This window comes from Aristolochia californica, unplaced genomic scaffold, assembly GCF_029961685.1.
Source record: "Aristolochia californica isolate CCGP_79_NKW_82.1479 unplaced genomic scaffold, dmAriCali1.0.hap1 SCAF_13, whole genome shotgun sequence".
In the NCBI taxonomy this organism is placed as follows: domain Eukaryota; kingdom Viridiplantae; phylum Streptophyta; class Magnoliopsida; order Piperales; family Aristolochiaceae; genus Aristolochia; species Aristolochia californica.
The window spans coordinates 3,550,814-3,573,740 of record NW_027181804.1 but is presented as its reverse complement, the minus strand read 5'-3'; the positions used below and the strand labels follow the sequence as shown (position 1 = coordinate 3,573,740).

Sequence of the window (22,927 nt, the reverse complement as noted above, 5' to 3'; positions counted from 1 at the left end):
ACCATCTGCTTCATCTTGATGTCCTAAAAACACAATGAGAAGGAAAAACATGACAAAGTAATTAAGCCTTTTGGTTAATTCACTAATAGACATAATCTAAGTGGGAATTGAGGCACATATAAAATATTGGAAAGTGAAAGAGAAAGAGATAAAGTGGATGTATCGGTATCCTAAACTTTTGTTTGGGACCCATCCAATGGATACAAGCCGATCCATAGTACAAGGAGTTCAGGAAGATATATTATCTATTTTACCAATAAAGTGTTCAGAGTTACTAGAGTCAATAATCCAAGATAAAGGACTAGAACATGAGAGAAAAGAGAACATATCAATAGTAGCAATCATAGTTGTAGTAACACTCAAAGGAGCCATTGGGCTCTTAAATTTCTAGAATAAATTATAATTTTCTTTCATTTAGGATGATATGAAGTAACTTCTTGTTAGGCTATTATGGTAGTTTTTGAAGCTTGATTAGCCTTGAAGAACTCTTGTTTACCATGTAAATTCCAACACTAGTCAATCAGGTGGATGTTTAGACCATAGAAGGTACACTTTTTTGTGACCAAAGTTGGGAAGTTAGAAGTGTACTCATCCACACTTCTTCATGTCCCTCAACCATATACTTTTCCTCCTCTTCATCTTCCTCTTCCATTTTTCTTATTCCCTCTTCCTTGGGAGAACATTGTTGAACTTTTTACTTGTTCTTGTTGAGCTTAGGGTCCCTTAACTGGAATCCTGAGCATGGTAGCACATACATCATTAAAAGCATGTCTGATTAAAGAGCTATGTGACTTTGCAACATCCAAATAAGGTTTTAGATTTATAAGGCATATGGCTGAGACCAGATCTTCTCTTTGTTGTTCTTCTGTTGCTACGTCAATTGAATATGGTTGGGCAACCTTCCATTCATATAGTAGACCTTTGAATCTGGAAAAAAAAATCACGAAGGTCGTCTCTAGGCTTTGTCATGCATATTTCTTGAATTATGTTATAAATAGTTTGAAGATTGTTAAGAGTATAATATAATTCAAGACATATGTCCCAGATTTTCGTAGTTGTTTCCATGCGAACAACATTGTTTGCAACTTGTTCTTTCATTCTATTAATTACCCAATTGATAACTAAGGTATCTTCCATAAACCACTTGTGATAGAGAGGTTCATCAACATGCATAGGTCGCTGGTTTATATGTCCAATAAGGTCCTTAATAATAATAAAAAAGTTTAACAAATTGAGGCCAAATTAGTTACTCAAACCTTGAGAGAAATTGTATTGATTCTCAAGGGATCATGTTTGCTAAAAATCAACATACGATGAGGAAGAAGAAGAATTATTTTATTTTATAATTAACTCAAGAGATTAGCAAGACAAGCATAAAATTTTAGAACGAGAATTAACACCAATTCACAAAGTATGGCTGAATAGATGATGAACAACTACATGAAAATTGAAGTTATGTATGCGGCAAAACACATATAATTTGAACTTGAATTTAGATGAATCAAAACTAGCAATTAAACAATAATTCAATTCTGAAAAAAATTGACAAATTAGCACATGAAAAATACAGCTTTAAAGTGGGATTAAAGGTTGGTTTTAATAAACAACTTTCTTCAACAATTAACTTCAAACTCTACTTTATGGTTTATTGATTTGAAAAATTGACTTAACATTCATCAAGAGGAGATTGAAGCGAGCAATAAAAAGGAGTTTTAGAAATTGAAGCACTGAATTTTTGGCACTAATTTTATGGCTAAACAATAGAGGAGTGATGACCTACAAAAAAATCGAAATTCCGCCATATATGGGTAGAAAAGAGCACGATTTAAAACCTTGCTAGAATTTGAAAAAATCTAGTACTTTGCTTCCTTCAATGATTAAAAGACTCCTCAGTTGCACACTTTAACACTTTTGGAGCAGCTTTATTTGCAACCCTAGAATCTCTAATCTAATGCCATGTTAGATTATAGGATTCATGCTTAGAAGAACTAGGGTGTAGGAGAAGAAGAAACTAGATGAGAAAGGCCAGCAGCACATGAGGCAGGAAGAGAGCAAAAGAGGTTTGGAGAGCTTCACCTTATCTTCAACGTCTTATTTATAGAGTCAGAGTAGAAACCCTAATACATGACAAAAAGAAAATAACTTGAAAAATTCTCATAGTTATAACTAATGTCACTCACTCACTTAATTACAGCTTATGTAATTCATACTACTTTAACACATATAATTATTGCTTTGCTTTCCTTGAAGTCTTATAAAGAGACTTCAAAAGTAGAAATAGAAGCACAATAAAATTGCAACATCGATGTCATGGAAGTAAATGTTACTTTAGACGATTCTTCAAAAACTGCAAAGAATGAGTCCTCCAAAAGGAAAGTTGTCATTTGTTACAAAGTCAAGGAACTCTAATATTTCTACGCCTAGAGTTGAATGAAGTGATCGTCCAAATAAGTCAAAAGTGCTAAATGCTATATCAAACTGATAGAAAAAGTTATTCCAACATTGTTATGTAGAAGCAAAAACAGAAAAAAAAAAAAAAAATCTCCCATCAACGACACTTGAAAAAAAAAACAAGTAGAAGAGAGTTAAAAACACAAAAGCGATAATTACAAAATTGTCTTGTTTCTATTCTTCCAACAATGAGATAGGCTCTTGTGGCAATGAAGATGATGACATCCCGAGAAAACTCATTACCCCATTAGTTGCACCACAAACCCACTGTCACTCCCCTGAAAATTCTTCCTAAGTAACAAAACATGTGACATCTCCATAGATGAGCAATGGTAACAAAAATGGAGAAGATCAAAGTAGAAGTGAAAAAGGTGGGTGATTTAATAACCCACCCTTGGCCCATAAATAGGAGGAACAACCTCAAATATTATGACCAAGCACACTTGAAATTTTATAATTTTAAAAAAAAATTATAATTTTATAAGTTTACCCATGCCTCACGCTGACGCACACGTGTAGCACGTCATGCTGCTGCCCTTTTCTTAGTCATTCGCGGCGGCAACCGTTCAGATTCATCCCAACGGTCAGGACGCGCGGGACTCGCTGAAAAAGGAGGGCCATTTTTACTATTTTTCTGTATTCAATTGCGGACAATGGTTTTTCAGTAAACCAGACTGCCCAGAGTCAAGTCACGAGTGCTCGATACGATCAACTGAAGGATTTTCGAGGGTATGAATTGGGTCACTGATGATCCTCCGTTTGCTGATTGTTTCTTCTCTTCCAATTTTGTTTTAGGTTGAGTGTTCGAATTTGATCCTTTGCTGTAGATCCTCTGCAGGCATGGCGGCCGAACCCAAGATCTATGTGTTTGACGAGGTTGCGAAGCATAATCTGACGAAGGATTGCTGGCTTATAATCTCCGGAAAGGTGTGATATTTGTTTTTGCTTATAAGCGTGGCATGATTTCTCCTTATTTTCGTGCGTTGGTGTTGAATTTTTGTCGAACATTTCTTATTCAAGGATTGATGTGTGGGGTGTTGGAGGTAGAACTGAAGCGTTTATTTTACTAGCTTTTGTTGGCTTGATATTTTGATGAGAGAGCTTACTTGTGTTTGTTTGGGTATACGACCTTTTTGGAAGTCTTGTGCTTTTAGGATTTGATAGGGAACTGGTGCGAAAAAGGAACGGAGGATATCCTCCGCCGCCGAAGTAATCGCTGTCTATGATTAGCATCTTAGCGACTTAACGTGATCAAACACACTTTGTATTTATTTTCATGAAGCTAATATACTTTGCAGTTGCTGGCAGAGGTCAAGTACCAGCTCTCATCCAGATATGTTGCTATGCATGAAAGAATTTAGATTATTTTATCGGCGTCTAAGGCCCGCTTTACCTGTTGAATATTACCTTTTCTTCTTATCGTTTTGTTTGAGATTTTCCACTGGAGTTGTGGCTAAAAAAATTTAAAACTTGAAGAAGTTTTGCATGCAAACATGTTATTTCTCATTAGATGATCAGCTCTAGTCCACTGAATTCTGGGGATGACCACGGACAATGTTTCCTTAAGATGGAGCAATTCATGAATGATAAGAGAAGTTTTCAGTGCCAAAGGTGCCTGAAAGTACTTGCATTTGATTATGACACTTAATCCCTCGACTTTTAAGTTTTTTATTTTCTCTTATACCAATAATTTTTTGTCTGTTCTTCATCTGATGGTTGATGTTATTTGTTAATGGTGCATTTAAGGAAATACCTTAGTTGCATTTGGATCCAGTAAACCTTTCATCTGTAAGTTGGAGTGGATTGTTAATGTCAGTATGTCAGTGGAAAGTGGGGAGTAGTTTTTTCCTTTTCCTTTTGTTGGTTTGTCAAATGAACGGTTTTATAGGATTTGTGAGAAGTCAATCGTTTCAGGCTTGTTATGGCTGAACAGTGAGTAAGAAAAACAAGAAAACAAAACGTATGTCACGTGGATGGTTCAAAATCTGAAATTTCAAGTCATGTACACCTTCAGGGAATTTCTGAGTTGGCGGACTTGAGAACACTCTGAGTCTTTCTATTAGTGAAATATATTATTGCTTTCACTTGCGTCTTGTACTATTTGAAGGTTATAGCCGATGAATGTCTCATTTAAACTCAGGTAACTAACCAGTAAAGTTATAAATTTATTTTGCAATAATCCCCATACAGAGCAGAATGGTTCTCTGTACTTGCTCTTCTCAGTTGTCCGTGCTAATCAGTAATAGCACTGTGTTCATTTATCTATGAATCAATCAACAAACATATGAAGTTAGTCATGAGATGTTGCAGGGAACTGCTGACTTTGTGAGATGATTGAATTGAACTACTGAGATTTCTTGTTAAAATTTTGGTCTGATGCTGTTGCCTGTGGTTTCACATGTTTTAATTGCCTCTTGACTGTGTTTTTGGAAATTGCCTTCTCTCAGGTGTACGATCTGACCTCGTTTATGGAAGATCATCCTGGTGGTGACGAGGTGTTGTTAGCTGCAACTGGTAAAAGATTTGATTTGCATCATATTTACTGGCATTTCCCAGTTATCCTTTCTACTTATTGTATTTGAGAATCTTACAGACGTTTTTCTTTACTGACTGCCTCATTGATTTTTGTGCAATCAAGGAAAAATTTCAAATAAAAATGGATAAACTAGAAATGACATCTCATATCTCTATGTTTATAATACGATCTACCTCTACTGAATCAAGTTTTGATGTCAATGACACCAAAGAAATATCAAACAGTGGATTGTAGATTTACTTTTGGAGGCAAAACCAAGCTTTTTGGGATCTCCTTGCTCCTTGGTTGGAATCTCCTACGGGTCATGAGTTGGTGGTATCTCAAGTTTATGTCAAGCTGCTCATGAGCTCTATTTGATATTTGCAGGGAAAGATGCAACTACTGATTTTGAAGATGTGGGACACAGCGACACTGCTCGAGATATGATGGATAAGTACTACATTGGTGAAATTGATACCTCAACTGTCCCATTAAAACGTAACTACATTCCTCCGCAGACCGCATCTCACGTTCCATCAAAACCTAACGAGTTTCTCATAAAGATCTTGCAATTCCTTGTGCCTCTTATGATTTTGGGCCTAGCCTTTGCTGTTCGCTACATGACCAAAACTGAATAGGTTATATGGATTGATGAATCTTTTCCATGTCTCCTTGGACTCCATTAGATGTTTCTGCGTTCGTGTATCGCTCGATATTTTACAAAAAAGAACTTTTGTGAATGTTTGCCCTCTTTTTGAACTGCGCCGTGCTGCTTAATAAAGAACTCTCTTATTTCATGCATGGTGGAGCCTCTCTGATGACATTAATCGTCATGAATCTTCCTCATCCTTAGTTCTGCTGCTTGGGGTTAAGAACAAGAAGCTACAGTACGGCTACTTACAGATATAAGAGTTTGAAATGAACAGACACAAGAATCAGTAGGAAGAGGAATTTCTTTCTTTGGCAACAATTTTTTGTTACAACAATGAAAGACGTGGTGACAACCCAGTTAATATTTCTTTTTGAAAAAAGAAGCAGAAAAATTGGACCAGATAGGACCGAAAGCAGCCAACTAGTTGATAAGTCGATCCAAGGATTACTCCTGTATTTTGTCATGGAGGGTTACCACAAGGTCATGGGCGTCATCCAATAGCTTCCAGACATCCAACTGTCCAGTCATGCTATTGCATTCCCTCAGTATTTCATCCATGCTACTATACTTTTCAATGATCAGTTTCCTCCTCTGCAATACACTGGCAGCAATTGCATATAGCAGCAGATCTTCTGTTGGTGGAGCCCGTTGCCTTATCCTACCCCATGCGGATTTTCCGATCTGTGCCCTGATAGCTGCCTGATCAGCCCACATCACCTCCCACAGACAGAGGGTCTGCTCAAAGCTCAACTCCCTCCTAAACATAACCACCACCATCCTATACACGAAGAAGCAATCTTCTGCTTGAAGCTTCTCCAAGTGCTTATACAGATATGAGTCCTTGTATTTAATAATCTTAGAAACTATATTAAGCTGTCTCCGTATCCCTACTTCATCAAGCCTAAAATTATGTCGGGCTTTCTTCATGAAGCCCACAAAGCACCAGAAAGCCTCATGGTCCTCCTCCATAACAGCAATAATGGGGGATAGCAAGTCACTCATCCCCTGACAGTAACCAATTTCTGAGTCATATATTGCATATGCTTCAAGAATGGCCACTAACCTTGCAGCATGATAGATACTGCTCGGTTCTAAGTGGTCATAATCTCTCAGTCCGACAGCCTGGGCGGACCTGCATGCCCGAGCTTCTGAAACCAAGGCTTGAGACTGTGAGTAAACAACCCACTCAGCATTGGCCCGCACTGCATCAAGGCGAATGATCCGCTGCCAGGTAGTGAAATCTTCAACTGTGTGGGTTTTGGATGTTTTAGAGTCCTTGGGATCAATCTCCTCTAGAGGTTCCAGAGGGGTCTCAGATTCTTCAACAGAAGATTCAGAATCAGAAGATTCGGTTTCGACAGCAGAGCCATCGATTTGGGTCAATCCACTTTTATCTTCATCTTCCCGTTTATCTTCTGCATGTGACTTACAGTTGGAATGCTTTTCTCCAACTCTTTGTTCTGAATCTTCTTCATCTGCCTCCTCCAGGATCTCACCTTCAGTAGAAAGGGATTCTCTGGCACTAACGACATCCTCAGAGCAAGGAGAATCTCTAGTCTGGTTAGAACCTAATTGATCTGATTTCATATAATTCTCATCCAACTGCTTTAGAAGTCGCCGACATTTTCTTCTAAGATTCTCATATTCTTTCCTATAAGACAAGGCAACAATGGCAAGAGTAAGTTGACATCAGGCAACATGAAGATAACAAGGTTTTTTCTTGAATAGGTAATCATTCTATAATAAAAATGAATGAAGACACAATCCCACTAGTTCAATTAAAGGAAACTAACGCAGCCTGAAAGAAAGTACCTTTTCTGTGTTCTAACTGTATTTCTTTCAGCCTTTGTGCTGTTCAACTCATAACTGTGCTCAATAAACAATAGAAAACAACATATTAGAGAAAACTTCAAACACTTAAAAGAAAAAAACAACTAGAACAACCTATCACAAGAAAAAGTGGAAAAATAGCTTATTAACCAAAAACTACAAGATGATAAGCAAATACATGTGGTAAAATCAAGAACATATATAACCAGGTAGAATAATTCGTGCATAAACACAATATAGCCAGTCATCACTCAACCATTTTTTTTTTTTGAGTAAAAAAATTGTTAAATTTTAAAGGAAATCACTCAACCATATATACTCTCTTGTAGTTGTAAATACAAAGAAACAAATTAGAGATTCACATACCAGCGTTTATTTTACTCATTTTTACTTTGTTGAACCATTCAACAGGAAAGAACAAAATATGTGGAAAGAAATAGCTATTTATTATTTCAACCAATAGTTTATAAAACTAACTAATGGCAAGCTTTGGGGACTCACTAACAGACCGTGCAGAGTTGAATTTTTTAAAAATTTCGACCCTCGCATCAATTAGATGTGGAATAGAGCTAGTGCAAGTCTTCAGTGTCTGGAAGGTATAATTGATGAGAGAACAGTTCAAATTTGCCTCCCTTGAAGGTTTGTGCAGTAAGACGTCCAAGGAAGTTCAAAATCACATTACTTCATGCAATGCTGACAGAGTTATGGTAAAGAAAAACAAAAAAGAAAGAAAGTTGATTGTTCTCAAAGTAGGCCTAGTGTTTCACAGTGGATCAGAAAATAGCATCAGAAGTCTACTCACTGACCACTCTGAGCAACAAGCAAAGACCAGTGCGGATGCTAAAACTAGAGCAATGGGCACATAATCTCAAGGTGATTTGTTTCTTTAATATGAATGCTATGGGAAAAAAACACACGATAAGAAATGTTAAGAAAAGTTAATGAGTTATAAGGTTGAGCAATAAACTTCCTAAGTTGCTAGTCATGTTGGGATAGAAGTGGGCATAACCCAACAGAAACGAGAACCTAGATTTCCTGGTTATTTATCTCCATGAGGTGGGAGTTCGTATGTTGTAAGTTCAATGAGGTGGGACTGTATGAGTTGTAAGCTCTATGAGGTGGGAGTTTGTGTGTTATTTGTTTCATTGGGAGTTTGTAGCCGAGTCTCGGGCCCATTATGCATTATAAGCACCCGAGGGAGAGTGTTGAGTAGGAAAAATCCTACATTGATAAATAATAAGAAAATTTAATAGGTTAAAAGGCTGAGCAATAAGCCTCCTAAGTGGCTAATAATTTGCATAATAAGATAGGAACAATTATTGTTTTTTTTAAATAAAGGAACAATTATTGTTAAACCAACCTAGTAAGTTTATCCACTTTCAAAAAAACAAAAAAAACTAGTATGTTTTGTTAGCTAGATTTGTTCTTTCTTGAAGAGCAAAATGTTCAAAACAAAGTAAAGAACAATAATTTAATTTCATGTTGATATATGACTACATAAAGTCAACATTGCATAGAAGATTATATAAAACATGCACAAGTAGGATTCCCACTGTTTAACTAGTAAAATCTGTCATGTACAAAAAATAAGCCTGTCTTTCTAAACATATATAAAGAGTCTGTCTACAATCCAAACTCATACATTTGTGTAATCAAATATCTTGATTTACTATAGCTGAAAATACAATGCAAAATATAAGGTCACCAGATATTAAACAAGTTACTCTCAACTATCCAGAAGAGAGTATTGCCATTTTAAAGAACTGTAGACATGTGTGGTGACAAAAGGATCATCTAATTTGGCTCAGCTGAAAATTAAATGATGCCTTGCAAGGTTGTGTAAATCCATATCTTGATAATATTGAGCAAAAAAAAGCAGTGTAAAATATAAGAACATCAGAAATCAATCAAGTTACACTCTCTACCATCTAGGCAACAGTATTGCCATGTCATAGAACAACAGACAATGTGGTGACAAAAGGGAATTTATTTGGATTAGCTGATGGTTACATGATATCCTGTAGGATTGTGTACCCAAGCCAATGAAAAATCTTTAGCACCACCTTTTTAAAAGAAAATCGTCAATACTACTGGTCTATGGTCAAACATCTCCAACGCTACAAAAATCATTAAGAAAGTGTAGCAATTCTGAGTCTTCCAGCATGTCCCTCTTCTATGATGTCCAAGTCACAGTTGTTAAAACCCTTTTGAATAAACATCTCATGAGTCTACAGGAGTGCACAATTTCACATTTTATACACCTAACAAAAGCTTATTCAAGTTATCTCATCCATATTGCTACCATTTTTATCTTTTGGTGATATCCATGTTGGAACCTCAGGGCTCAGGCCACTGTGTGTCACTAGCAGTGTTTTACTGAGGTCACTTCTCTCATAATTGATTGCTCTGTTTTTCTTTTTTTCTCTCATATTGTTTTTTTATTTTTATTTTTTAAACGGTGATTGTCTTTATAGCAATGGTTTTCACTATATTTGCTATAAACCTTGAGACATAAAAAACTAACCATTGCCACAATTTCCACTTCAATAAGTTATTTAAGGTTACAAGCAAAGACTACAAAAAAGATTAATTATATTGTACAAACAAAAAAAATTAGTAAATGTCGATAAGTCCACAAAAGATGACTAATACGCACCAACAAAAACTGCATTAGGCTGCAAGGCCAATCTAAAGAAGTAGATTCTAATTGTTGTTTTTGTATTGCAATTAGTCATTGAGTCTTTTTGCTGGCGCCTGCCAAACCTGATTTTCTTAGGCTGGCGGCAGAGAAACATCATCAAAAAAACCCATTCATGACCATTCTGGTTTTCTAACCTATATAATTAGATTCCACAGAATTTTGATATTTAACCAGAAAGTTTATACAACACAACTACATCAAGGAAAACGAGAACACCAAAATGATTGTTTTCAATCTTATCAATTCAAAGAAGAAAAAAAATGTGTCATCGCCTCACACACAGACCAATTCAAAGTTATAAAGGCAGAAAATCTTACACTCCAAGCAAGAAAGGCCAGACCTCTGCCCTAATGCTAGGATTGACTCCCTGCTTCATGAAAAGAAAAATTAATCAAAAGAGCGGAGCAAGAAGAGTAACAACTATAGGAATGAAGAAGCATGGTAAAAGAACTAAATTACAGAATATACAAACAAACGTTTGCCACTAGATAACAACTTACCCCACTGCGAACCTTTTTCAAAAATTTGACCCCATCTTGAAGCTTTCCATCTGGTGCAAATAAACTTTTCCATAGCCGAGGTGAAAGAGCATGCTTTCTTCTCCTACGAGACCACGGAGATTTGAGACTACCCCTGAAAGACAGTTATTGAGCAGTGTCATAACCATGGAGTTTGTTTTAAGGATATTAAAAGCATATTGAGGCTACAAACAAACCTTTTCAACTTGCATAAATCACAGCTCTTTACTTAAATCCATGAGAGGAAAAAATAAAAGGAGTAAATGCAGGAGGTAGTGCCCACTGAAATATATAATAGCAACTCAAAACATTGTCCAACTGACATCACTCTAGTCCAATGCCAAAGTCAATAGTATATGAGAAATCCAACATTGGGAAAAGATGCAAGTAAAAAAAAATAAAAAAATGTATAGCTAAAAAAGACTATAAGACGCAAAACCGAACTCCAAACTCACAAAATTCATAGAACTTCCGATCAAAATCTTAACAAAGAACAAGAATAAACGAACAGACACCAGAATTAAAATCCAGCCAATCGCTCGCAAGTCCGAGCAAAATCTCAGCAATTACTCAGGGAAAAGGAAGTCAATTTCAATGAGAGATATAATGATAAGAACATATGCAAAGCTCCAGAGTTCGTTAGCGGAAGATCGGATCTGACAACTTCGGAATCCAAAAAAATAAAGACATGAGTATCTAAAAAACAGAAACTGTTCAAGAAAAAAAGAGAAAGAAGGAATGAAAGAAGAAGAAAGGGTCAGGAAATGGACTCACCTATCGGGAACGGAAGATGCGGATGAAGACGAGGAGGAGGAGACAACATAAAGAACCGATCGTAAATGAACCCACGAGGACGACGACGAAGACGAAGTATGGGAGCGTCGGAGGGCTTTCATCTAGGAGGGAAGAGGGGTATTATGGTAAAAAGAGCAGAAACCAGCGGGTAAAATTACCTACGAGAGTAGACAAGTGTGGCGGCCAGGGCGAGCCCAGCCATGGCCGTCACGGCGATCGCTACTCCACTCGCATTCCAGCCAGACCAAAACCTTCCACCGCCGCCGATGAGAATCCGACGGTTGCCACTGCCACTGCCGAGTGTTCCGACGACGAGACCTCCACCATTCCCAACGATTAAGGACCAGAACATGAGGCAGAACAGCCGCACTTTTGCTCTTACCTTACCCGGCGCTCCAAGTCTCGCCTCCACCATTACCAACGGAGGACACCCTTCCCTCCCCCCTTCCCTCCCTAAATTTGCTTTTTCGCTTTATTTCCCTCTCACTCTTTCTTCTCTCTCCTATCTTTTGCTCCTCTACTTTCTCTCTCTCTACTCGCGTTTTCACGGCAGTCGAGTGGACCGACGACTTCAGTTTTATCTCGCCTTACGGACATCGGCGGAATTTCACTATTTTATTATGCAATAAGATCCGATTACCAACTCAAATACCCATTTTAACCCTGTCTCTCCTAAAATCCTCCCTTTCGCCACTGACACGGTCAGCGTCGGCTCCGGACCTGGTCGCTCCTGCCGGTGGAAGACAACGTGGGACATTAATGCCACACGGACAACTGAGTGGACCCACCTGAGATTTGTTAGAGTCTAGATTAGTTTATCTTGACCATTGAAATTCAACGGAATGGCCCACCTGTCCTTACAATATTCCAAAATGCGACAAAAGACTACTTTCCCCCTCAATAAAATAAAATAAAATAAATCACAAGATCACAATCTCAGTGGGCCCACCGGCAAAAGGATATGGAACATGCATGCTAAGTAACCACTTAGTGAAGCGGACCCCACCAGCCCTTCTCTCAATGATCCTTTAAAATGCTCTGAATCTCACCCACCTAACATCGTTTAATTGATGATAGAGAGGGCCCACAGGAAGGGCCCGGTCCCACTCACTCGACTCTCTCTCTCCCTGTCGCTCTCTCTCTCTCTGTTGTGTTCTGTATGTAATGTAACCATTGATTTTCCAGAAGAAATGGCAACGTTCAACGAAGATGAGTCAATCGAAGACTTTGAATTTGTTGACATTACGATTCCGAGAAATGAAGAACGCAGTGACGGAGTCTCTGCGATTTTTTTCCAGGAAATTGTCTTTCCGTCCATAAATGCGGGATACAAAGCTGTTGAGACTTTTTCGAGTTTCCAGAAAATGGAAACAGTCAAATAAATCGTCGTTAGAGCTAGGTTTGGGAAAATAACACAGACCATATATTTATACTTATTAATAAATTTAATAATTTTTTACTCATGTGGAATTATTCATTAATGCTCTCTAATATGATTAGCTAACTTAAGAAACCTCTTTCTTAACTAATAAACTCAAGATCTTTTATACTCATTAATCCATATAGATGAGAAGGTTGTAATAGGTCATAAGTTTATATGGTCCCAACCCCTGACACCAATCTTTTGATAGTATGTGTTTTTTTCATTGGATTCCTGGCATGTCCCTTGAGAGGTCTCTTTCCTCAACTTCTTTTCAGGTTTATTACTGCTTCCCTTATCCAACTACTCTTCTCAGTCATGATTAGGGTATGTGCCCAAAAGAGACCTGGGACACTTTGGTAATTTTTCATTAAAAGAGTGAGAAGGGGATTAGGAGAGCTTGATTAAAGGACTCCTATAGAACAAAAATGATCTTAGATGATGCTTTTTTGGTTGATAGAATATTTTTTTTTAGGGGGATAAGATCAGCTGATTATTAGTAAATGTCAGTTCAAATAAGTGCGCCACCCACTGCTTCACCCACCTGTGATTACTCATAATTGAAATTCGACTCGTCTCTTGTTCCTAGATCTGTCTCCTCTAATTTTCATTCTCTGCTCAAACTGGACTAGCTTCACTGAAGCTACTGAAAGCTGCTTTGATGAAAGACATGTCGTAGTTTGCTTTGATGAACCCATCAGATAAACAGATTATTCCTTTCTTTCTGGGTGTCTGTGGCGGGTTTCCATCACAGAGATAACTGCAGAGGTTGCCACGTCCAAAGCAGGCTCTAATGGTCAAAAGAATCAGGCCAGCATCATTCATTAAAAAAAAAGGTGGCGATTGAAGAGAAAGGATTCTGTGGAGGAGAAAAGCTTCCGAGCAAGGAATTCTTGGCTCTTGATATCTTCTTGCTGGCTACCATTTACTTCAACCAACAGGATCTTCGGTCTCTTAATTTAATAGTAGCCGGCAGATTATATGTAATTTTTCAGTGGGTTTGTGTGGGGGAGGGGCCCCCACTTGTGTCCTCCCCACATGCTTTTGTTTCCAATGCACATGAATTTTAATGAAAGTCACATGAAGCATCGAGGGTCCTTTCAGTTTTTAATGGCTTTCTTGGTTAAAGAATTGCTTCAATATTCATTATTTTTCGAGTCTTGGAATCTACCCTACCCTCTTGAAGGATATAGAGGGGGGGGTCTCGCTTATATCCTTCTTTTGTGAACCAAGAAAAGAGGCCTAAGATATGCTGAAACAAAGAAAAAGAAATGCATCTCTTTGAAACGTTGCATTCCGATTGATACTGTGAATGAGACCCTCTTTTTGTTCAAAGAATAGTCTCTGGCAGCCTCATAAAAACCCAAGAAAATTAAGAATTGGATCAATTGAAGAAAGGATTATCTAGTGTGTGTGGCTCGTTAACCACATTAGGTTTAGGTTGAGAGATATGGGTCATCCACCTGAATGGTTGACTCAGATCGGTCAAGTTTACCTAACTCAAGATAAGATTGATTATGTGATTATCTTTTATACTATCTTAACTATCTAATCAAAGAATAACAAATTGATGGGTTATGGCTAACTAACACAAATCAGCATCCACCCACCAGAATTAAACACCGATGTATCTGAACAAAACTTCAATTTCTGGAGACACCTTGAGACGACGGAAGAGACGATTGCTACAGCCATTTTCTATGTTCAAACTGGGGTTAGAAGAAAGAGGTGGAGAGGCTTTCATGTGAACTCGGAGAATGAATTTGTCTTAACTTGCCCAGTTGCAAACCATGCATAATCACAATCAACTCTCTGTCTCGACCATTCAGTTCTTTGCAAATGATGGCAAGAATCAACCGTAAAGTGAAGCAGAATCAGATATGGGTGTAAACTGGTTTAAATGCAAAGCATATATACTTGTTTTCATGGAACTGATCCGCATGAATTTGCTTTTTCTGCAGCTCGTTTAACTGCTTAACTTCATTTTGTTTTGACTGGATAGTTTTGCAGCACGAGTATTGGCTTTGCTGCGTTAAAGGTGCCTTCCTACTCCAAACCTTGCTGGTGTTCTTGTAATGGTACAACAGGTTTGTACCATGTGGGGATTTTACTTACTTTATCACAGGAACCCAAGATGAGTAGATGTCTTCCTTGTTATTGCTTAAGCTGCACTAAGTGATTGGGATTATGTTGATGTCTTTTTGTTTTTTTTTACCTGTAAAAGTTTTAGTGTGGCGATTGACTTTAATGTGGATAATTTGGGTGGTAGCCCATGTATAATAACTTGTTCTGATACCATATGAAGTTAGGTTCATAGCCAACTTAGGAAATCTCTTTCCCAACCAATAAATTCAAGATAATTGTACTCACTAAGTTCAAGGCCCATCCCAAAAATTGCAATAGTTAGGGATGATCTTTTGCAAATGAAAGAACATGTCTATAACATCTTAAACTTTAATTCGGTTGTTTTGGAAGACTTATGAAGGGCTCTAATCTTGGACGATTCCTCAACAGAAAAGAAAAGAAAAGAAAAGGGGAGAGAAAAATTTTTTCTATTGTTTGGCAGCAGATAATCATTGAGAGAAAATAAAATAAGATAGAAAATTTTCCTATTAGTTAACAAATCTTCTCTTTCAATTTATGGAATTTGGGGGGGGAAAAGAAATAGAAACTTGAGAAAAAAATTTAATCATTAAAATTTTAAAATATTACTAGCTTTCTTTTCTTTTCTATTTTCTGCATGTATCCAAACAAGATAAGCTATATTTTCTCTTTCGTTTTCTATGGGCATCCAAACAAGAGAAAAGAAGCTTATTTTCTTTTCTTTTCTATCTATTTTTTGTGTTCCAAACACAACCGACAAGAAAAATGTCATTTTATTGTTTTATGTGAAATTAGCAAATTGTCGTTTAAAAAGGTAGTAAGTGAAACAATTTCAAATGGGTATTTTTTACCCTTTCATGATGTACAAAGAAACTGTTTTAATTTAATATGGAATAAACAAAAATTAAAATTGTTTTCTTCAATTGTATAATTAATGAAAAATTGTATAGTAAAAGTTCCATTGTAATTTTATATAAGATCATATATAAAATATAATTAATTAAAATAATATTTTTTTAGTTAAAAGACAATTACTTATTAAAACAAATAAATAATTAATAGTATATGAAAGGTAAAATATAAATTATTTTTAGAATTACTTAAAAGAATTGTTAAATGGGTATTACCATAATGATTTGCATAATTTAAATTGTCTTTGCAATTTTTATTATCATACCAACTTAGATTGATAAGGTGACGATGGAACTATTTTTTTACCGTTGAGTTCTTCAATGGTTTCTTTATATGGTCTGCACCTTGAGGGAAAGTGAAAGTTGATTCGAAATCACTCTCACTTACCCAAAATCATTATTATGTGCCCAAGAGGGAAAATGAAAGTGAATGAACTATATAATTCACACTTTTACTAGTCTAGTGTAAAACAAGTAAAAATGAAACTTGAGGGTTCACCCTTTGAATTCACTTTCAGTCGCTCACTTGATACTCTTTGATACTCTTTGCAACTCTCCTTTCTCTCGACACTATCTACTTCCCAACCCTCATCTCTCTCGTCTCTCTCTTGACATTATGCTCTTTGTCGTCTCGTTGTGCCGTCGTGTTGCTTCCTTTCATCGTGGTGTCATGCTACTTCTCTCTCACTCGCCCTCGCCTCATTGTCAAGCCTTCATCTCAGTTATCTCGTTGAACCCTATCCTCTCGCATTATCTCTTTTCCCCAACCGCTGAACCCTCCCTTTCGCATTTTCTCAACTTCTCTGTCTCTCAGCACCCCCTTCATAATTTAGATAATTTAGATAATGTAGATATTTATTTAGAAATTATAAAAATAACCATATTTGTGTAGGTATTTTTTGTTTTGTTGTTATAATGAATTAAATTAATTATTTTATTTTATTTTGTAATTATTTTATTAATTTATACTACACTAAAATCTATCTTTATGTTACTAATAAAATAGTATATTATATTTTATTTATTATATTAACTACTATTAATACTATATTAAATTACTATTAATAGAGTGATAATTAAGATATTGTTAAAGTAAGAATTTGATCAAGTATCCAGACATTATAAAAGTAAACATTTTTTTAAGTAATATATGTTTTATAGTTAATTAAATTAATATTTTAATTTTAATTTATAATTATTATATTAATTTAGACTAAACTAAAATCTATCTTAATTTATTAACAAAATATCCTATTTTATTATTTATTGTATTAATACATTTTAATATTAAATTAAATTACTAAATTAAGAGTGATAATTAAGATATTGGAAAATTCAAAATTTGATTAAAATACCCTATTTGATTAAGTATCTATACATTATAAAAATAACCATATTTGTTTAGGTTTATTATTTGTATAAATATATTATTTATTTAGATATATTATAAAAATAATTTATTCTCTTGTTTCCACTTCTTTTTCCATTTTGCATACTCACACACAAGAAAATACTTTCCATTTAGTACACTAACACAAAAAACATGATTCACTTTTACTTCACTTATTCGATCACTTTTAGTTACACTTTGACACTTTCACCCTACCCTTCTTCCAATGTCTTGCGATCGCTTCCTATATTAAAATTGCGGAACAAAAAAACTGGTAGCTGTTGGTGACCAAATCCCTGAACCTTCACTCCTCTGATCCCTCAAGTTAGCTGATCAACTTCCCTTCACCAACCTCCCCTTCCCTTCAAATACTCCATCGCCTGCAATGCAACACACTCCTGCCTCGTTCCGGAACACAGTCGCGCGCGTCCGCTACCCAACTCTCAAAAGTCCAATCGACTTCTCAGATGGCCGGCGGGAGGATGACGGAAGACAAGAGAGCAGGAGCTGAGATCGTGCGTGGCGCGGAAGCCTGCTATCAGCATTCCGTCGGGCTGCTCCAGGAACTTGGATTCCCCGGAGGTGTCCTCCCATTGAAGGACTTGGAAGAGTGCGGACGAGTGAGGGAGACCGGGTTCGTCTGGATGAAACTGAAGGCTCCTTACCAGCACTTTTTCACGGGGACGAACACTCTGGTTAGCTACACGACGGAGGTGACTGCCTATGTGGAGAAGTTCAAGATGAAGAAGATGACAGGGATCAAGAGCAAACAGCTATTGATGTGGATACCCATTACGGAAATGAGCATCGAAGACTCGGGTAGCGACAAGATTTACTTCAAAACTCCGATGGGAATCGGCAAGTCTTTCCCTATATCGGCGTTTCTAACTGAAGAAGAGAAGGAACAGGCGGAATGAAAACTGGGTTGTTGATAATTTCATGACAGCCGAGTAGTAGTTATGTCTTTGTATTGTTTCTAATCGGGTTCGGTCCGAGAGCTTAATTAATTAGATGGAGAACCATCTGCTATTCTCCGTGTCCAGCAGTTCCATGCACCAGATAAATAAAAAATTTCTTTGCTGTTAAACAGAGCTTAATTTCTCATTCTGATGTTGCTTCCTATCTAAGACGATGAAAACCCTGTCAATAGTTGTCAGTGATCCCAATGAATCTGCTCAATTCAATTCAAGTATTACGAAGGCTATATTCAATTCATACCCTAAATTCTATAAATCCAATTTTCTCCTCTTCCAATCTTCCTTGCTTTACTTTTAGTATGTTGACATTATCTGTAGGATGTCTCTCAGTGTAAGATTTTAATGGAGATTAGCTACATAATTGCTCTTCCTCATCAATAATTGAAATTATGGCAAAAACAAGGATAATTTACAAAGTTCATAGTAGAAATACAACGGGTTTATGCTACAAAGGGTTCTTCACGAGCACTTTCTGGTGGCAAATTATATCAGAGTTCTAATAGAGTCACCAAAACTCGAAAACTTACAGCTTCGACGCTGCAGCTTTATCAGTAAACCAAGTTGTTTCTCCATATTCAGTTGAAACCATTTGAATGGGAAGGGATATTGAACTTAGATCACTACCCAGTGCTTTGGAAACAGGACCAGCTTTACTCTCTCCGGTTATCACAAGTGCAATATTTGCAGATGAGTTGATAACAGGAAAGGTAAAAGTTATCCTCTCCGGAGGTGGCTTTGGAGAATCCTTTATGAAGGTCACCCATCTTTCTTTCTCGTGAATAAGAGGCTGGCCTGGGAAAAGGGATGCCACATGACCATCAGGACCCATCCCCAACAACATGAGATCAAACTTAGGCCATCCAGTAGCCGATGAGTCTATCACACTTGTCTTCACCAGCTGCTTTAGACACGTCTCGTAGTCATCTGCAGCACCCTCAGCAGAGAGTGCATCATTTATGGCGTAAACATGACCAGGAGGAATTGGGACCTGTCATCCCAAGGAAAAAAAAAAAGCAATTTGTTTATGGAAGTCAAAATCTTGATAGAAAAACACAAAAATGCAGAGCAGCAGAAAAACCATATATTTAGAACTTCCTGTATCAGCAAACGTAGTCAATGAACAACACAGGTTATTTTCTTGCAGAATTACAAAGCCACAGATATTGGTGACAAAGTTTTATATTCTTGACTGTCTTGTTGTTTTCAAAAGAACAATGAACTGGTTATCTACATCACTAATAGATTCTGCTCCAAATAGACCAATATAGACTAGCCAAATTTAGTTCCCATGTTTACTTAACAAGCAGATTATGAGTCAAGTCAATAAATAACATGTATGCGGGAAGCTTAGAGACAAAGAATGATTCCATTGGAGAATAACTTTCTGTGGCTGTAAGCAACATGTATTATGAGTTCACTAGAAGGATGAATAGTTTCATTGCACTAGATGAAACCTACCAATACTTTCAAGCACAAACCAAATCTAACATGTATTGTAAGGGGTTTCTTTGCTGTTATTGATGCTTGCTCCTCTAATTAATAGGTAAAGAATGCTGTTTTATGGACACACTGAATTTAGTGAATGCTTCGCCAGTTGACATGCATCTTGTTGAGGGACGCTGTGATTTAACGATTCTGGTGGTGAAATTGGGGAAGAAAGGAAAAGAAATAGAGAAGGAGAAGAAGAATTGAGGCGAAGAAGAGAGAAGAGTAGAGAGGGAGAAAGGAAGAACGAGAAGAGAGGAAACAGTAAGAGAAAAAATCTTAATTCATCATCAATCTCTCTAATCCGATTACAATCAATTAATAAAAGAGAAATTGAAATTCAAAATTCAGAAAAGGGATTAATCACTAACTGATAAATCTCTTAAAATCAGTAAGATAAAAAACAAAAAAAATAAAAAATAAATGAATTACAAAAATATGGAATCACCCAACCACAATGTGATGGGTCTTGGTGGGGCCCAATGCCTCTGAGTGCAAACTTGGGTGACCGGTGGCATACTGGTGTCCCCACCACATCTTCTTGATAACTTGGTCAAGATGCTTTAACTTTGAGCAAGCTTTTTTGGAAGCATTGTGAGACTTGCAATTCCGAATTTTGGAAAAGAAACAAGAAAGGGTGCGCTAGACTTTAAGGTATGTAAGGAAATGGCCGTAATAAACTCATTCTTCTGAATTTGTGCAGGGTACTAAAGTTGAGTTCAGAACTTACCCAATGGGTGAACATTGTCATTGTGAGAGTTAAGAATATTCCACTCACGACGAAGTAGCCAAGATATTGGAAGAATCAATAGATAAATGTAAATAAGTTATGGTGCTCTGGAGATAGAGGGTACATTTCAATTTTCCAATGAAGAATCCATGGGGAGCAGGATCATGGAATGACTAGGACTATCAATAGCAATTCGTTTCAGTTTCAAATTCTTTCCTATCTCTAGGGGCCGCATTTCTTTCTCATCGTGCTCATTGTCCTTTTTGTCCTTCACTAGATAACTTTTCATCATTTCTACTGAAAAAGATAACTACAAATTAAACATAGGCACACGGGTTTCGAATATGCAGTCCAGTTTACAGACGGAAGACCAAAAACAAGCTAAAACCTTTAAAGAACCCAAATTAAATAACATCCTGGATTCCAAAAAGTTATAACAGTCATAGTAATCTAGTTCCCAGAAACCTTATGATTCGAGAAGCGGTCATGAAAACCATAAAAGCGTGCTTTAACAAAATCAGGAATCAAACAAGAGCAGCATAGTAGCACAGAAACAGGACGCAGTAAAAACCACTTTTTTTCCTATTGACAGCTTTACCTTGGAAAGAAAACCATCATAAGCAAGTTTATAGTTGCTGTCTTCATGATCTTTAGGAACAACCCTCTCATCCACCCAGAAGACGTGCCATTTACTCCATTCAATCGACTCAACATAAGGAGAGTCCACCAATTTCCTAGAATCTCCCCAGAGAAGAAAGGTTACAGAGAAACATATTGCCCAATCGAAAGAAAAATCAACCAACCCCTAAAAAACACACACGAAAACAAAACAAAAAAAAAGGTCTGTCTCAACCCCAGATAAAATTCACACCTGAGAGATTTAATGAGCGAACCCCCGGACAGAACCACAGTGAATGCCCCTCTGTCGCGAGTGAGCTTCTCCGACAAATCGGCGGTGTACTGGGCCAAAGAAACGGATATACCTTCCTCGTTATCGAAGACCAACAGTTTCCCTTTCTCCGTAGCTACCAGTTTTTCCGCCATTACGGAGCTTATTTTCCCACGAAATCTGGTGGAATAAGGAGCCGGCGTCGATCGGAAGGAGAGGTGGGGAGGTTTGAAGGGGACTAAGAATGGCGAAAAGGAAAGATTGGGGAGGGATCGAATCACTTTAGGCAGTTGAAGGGAGGGACTGGCGAGGAGGGAAAAAGAGAGCATTGGAGCCTCCATGGCTTGTCGGGGTCGCGGAAGCTAGTGTCAATGAAATCAGGGACCAAAGTTTTAAAAAGGCCCTAATAGATTTAACTTTTTATTTAAATTTTTATTAATAAGTTAAGATAATTCTGAATTAATAAATAATTTAAATTTAAATAAATTTAATTTATTAATAATATATAAAATAAAAAAAACTTAAATAATTTTACTTTTATAATATTCAAATGCTTAATCAAATTGTTACTTTTAATATCTAATTCTCACTCTTAGAATATTAATTTAATATAATATTAAAATCATAAATATTATGTAAATAAAAAAGAGAGTATTTTATTATAAAAAATATTTTTATAGATTTAAATTTATAAGATATTTTTATTTAAGTAAACTAAAATATATTATAACTTTTTTAATTAATAAATAATTTACAATAAAGTAAGATTATTTAATTAATTAAATATATAAAAATAAAAATATTAAAAAAATTCTTATTTTTATTAAATCCAAATGTTAATCAAACTGTTAATTTAATAGTATCTAAATTGTTACTTTTGTAATATCTAAATTCTCACTCTTAAATAATAAATTAAATATAATATTAAAATTACAAATTTATATAAATAAAAATAGGGTTTTTTATTATATAAAATTACTCTGATTGATTTAATTTTTATAAGATATTTTATTAATTATTCTGTTAATAAACTAAGATAAATTTCTTAAATTAATAAATAATTAACAATTGTAACCAAGCTTTTAAATTTTAATTAAATGTAGAGCATAAAATACTTAAATAAATGCTTAATTTTATAATATCCTAATACAAAAATCAGAAGTAGAATGAGCAGAACATGGGTGAGAAAGTGAGTGAGCGTGCGAGTGAAAGTGAATTCACTAGCCTTAGGGAGTGATTTCACTTTTACTTTCACTTTTTTTCTTAAAAATAAGTGAAAGTGGTTTACCTAGGTAATTCACTTGCCACTTATTAGTTAGATGCGGGAGAACCTATTCCATAGTACTTTTCATATCGTGACAAATTCATGTTTTTTTATTGACTGCACATGTTTTGGATATGTGTACTATCTTCCCTCTTTTCCTCATATCTCCTATGGCTTTAATATGGGAAATGGGTCACAACCCTTTTCCCCCCACCTAAACCTTGTCTGTATAAACCCTTTTTTGTCCCTTTTTCCTACTTGTGCCTTAAAAAAATTAGTAATTTATTATTATTTTT

At 36.2% G+C, this 22,927-nt stretch overlaps 4 protein-coding genes across 6 annotated transcripts; 2 read left to right on the top strand and 2 right to left on the bottom strand.

Moving 5' to 3' along the window:
* Positions 1-3,044: 3,044 nt before the first annotated feature.
* Positions 3,045-5,763, top strand: LOC137947898 (cytochrome b5). Of its 2 annotated transcripts, none has more exons than XM_068793733.1 (4): positions 3,045-3,180; positions 3,290-3,378; positions 4,899-4,965; positions 5,354-5,763. In XM_068793733.1, exons 2-4 carry the CDS (start codon positions 3,292-3,294, stop codon positions 5,602-5,604), a joined length of 405 nt encoding a protein of 134 aa, XP_068649834.1. In that variant the 5' UTR covers positions 3,045-3,180; positions 3,290-3,291; the 3' UTR covers positions 5,605-5,763. The 2 variants fall into 2 exon arrangements, with proteins under 2 accessions (XP_068649834.1, XP_068649833.1); XM_068793732.1 differs by having other exon boundaries at positions 3,279-3,378.
* A 43-nt stretch (positions 5,764-5,806) lies between these two features.
* On the bottom strand, positions 5,807-12,019 carry LOC137947894 (rab GTPase-activating protein 22-like). Of its 2 annotated transcripts, none has more exons than XM_068793721.1 (5): positions 11,621-12,019; positions 10,650-10,782; positions 10,467-10,516; positions 7,431-7,484; positions 5,807-7,269 (listed from the first exon to the last, which is right to left on the bottom strand). In XM_068793721.1, exons 1-5 carry the CDS (start codon positions 11,875-11,877, stop codon positions 6,063-6,065), a joined length of 1,701 nt encoding a protein of 566 aa, XP_068649822.1. In that variant the 5' UTR covers positions 11,878-12,019; the 3' UTR covers positions 5,807-6,062. The 2 variants fall into 2 exon arrangements, with proteins under 2 accessions (XP_068649822.1, XP_068649823.1); XM_068793722.1 differs by having other exon boundaries at positions 11,442-11,708.
* Positions 12,020-17,702: 5,683 nt separating this feature from the next.
* LOC137949111 (uncharacterized) lies at positions 17,703-18,422 on the top strand. The gene has a single exon (XM_068795385.1). It carries the CDS (start codon positions 17,754-17,756, stop codon positions 18,201-18,203), a length of 450 nt encoding a protein of 149 aa, XP_068651486.1. The 5' UTR covers positions 17,703-17,753; the 3' UTR covers positions 18,204-18,422.
* A 190-nt stretch (positions 18,423-18,612) lies between these two features.
* LOC137948304 (probable 6-phosphogluconolactonase 4, chloroplastic) lies at positions 18,613-21,714 on the bottom strand. Its single transcript, XM_068794345.1, has 3 exons — positions 21,350-21,714; positions 21,077-21,212; positions 18,613-19,251 (listed from the first exon to the last, which is right to left on the bottom strand). Exons 1-3 carry the CDS (start codon positions 21,706-21,708, stop codon positions 18,787-18,789), a joined length of 960 nt encoding a protein of 319 aa, XP_068650446.1. The 5' UTR covers positions 21,709-21,714; the 3' UTR covers positions 18,613-18,786.
* Positions 21,715-22,927: the final 1,213 nt, after the last annotated feature.

Excerpts from the sequence above, each read along its gene's own strand:
- LOC137948304 (XM_068794345.1), bottom strand. The coding sequence starts at position 21,708 with ATGGAGGCTCCAATGCTCTCTTTTTCCCTCCTCGCCAGTCCCTCCCTT. Across the intron at positions 21,213-21,349 it reads TCGCTCATTAAATCTCTCAG|GAAATTGGTGGACTCTCCTT; the intron begins GTGTGAATTTTA and ends GGGAGATTCTAG. Across the intron at positions 19,252-21,076 it reads ATGATGGTTTTCTTTCCAAG|GTCCCAATTCCTCCTGGTCA; the intron begins GTAAAGCTGTCA and ends TTGGGATGACAG.
- LOC137947894 (XM_068793721.1), bottom strand. The coding sequence starts at position 11,877 with ATGGTGGAGGCGAGACTTGGAGCGCCGGGTAAGGTAAGAGCAAAAGTG. Across the intron at positions 10,517-10,649 it reads TGAAAAAGGTTCGCAGTGGG|GGAGTCAATCCTAGCATTAG; the intron begins GTAAGTTGTTAT and ends TTCATGAAGCAG. Across the intron at positions 7,485-10,466 it reads TGGCCTTTCTTGCTTGGAGT|TTATGAGTTGAACAGCACAA; the intron begins GTAAGATTTTCT and ends TATTGAGCACAG.
- LOC137949111 (XM_068795385.1), top strand. The coding sequence starts at position 17,754 with ATGGCCGGCGGGAGGATGACGGAAGACAAGAGAGCAGGAGCTGAGATC.
- LOC137947898 (XM_068793733.1), top strand. The coding sequence starts at position 3,292 with ATGGCGGCCGAACCCAAGATCTATGTGTTTGACGAGGTTGCGAAGCAT. Across the intron at positions 3,379-4,898 it reads GGCTTATAATCTCCGGAAAG|GTGTACGATCTGACCTCGTT; the intron begins GTGTGATATTTG and ends GCCTTCTCTCAG. Across the intron at positions 4,966-5,353 it reads GGTGTTGTTAGCTGCAACTG|GGAAAGATGCAACTACTGAT; the intron begins GTAAAAGATTTG and ends TGATATTTGCAG.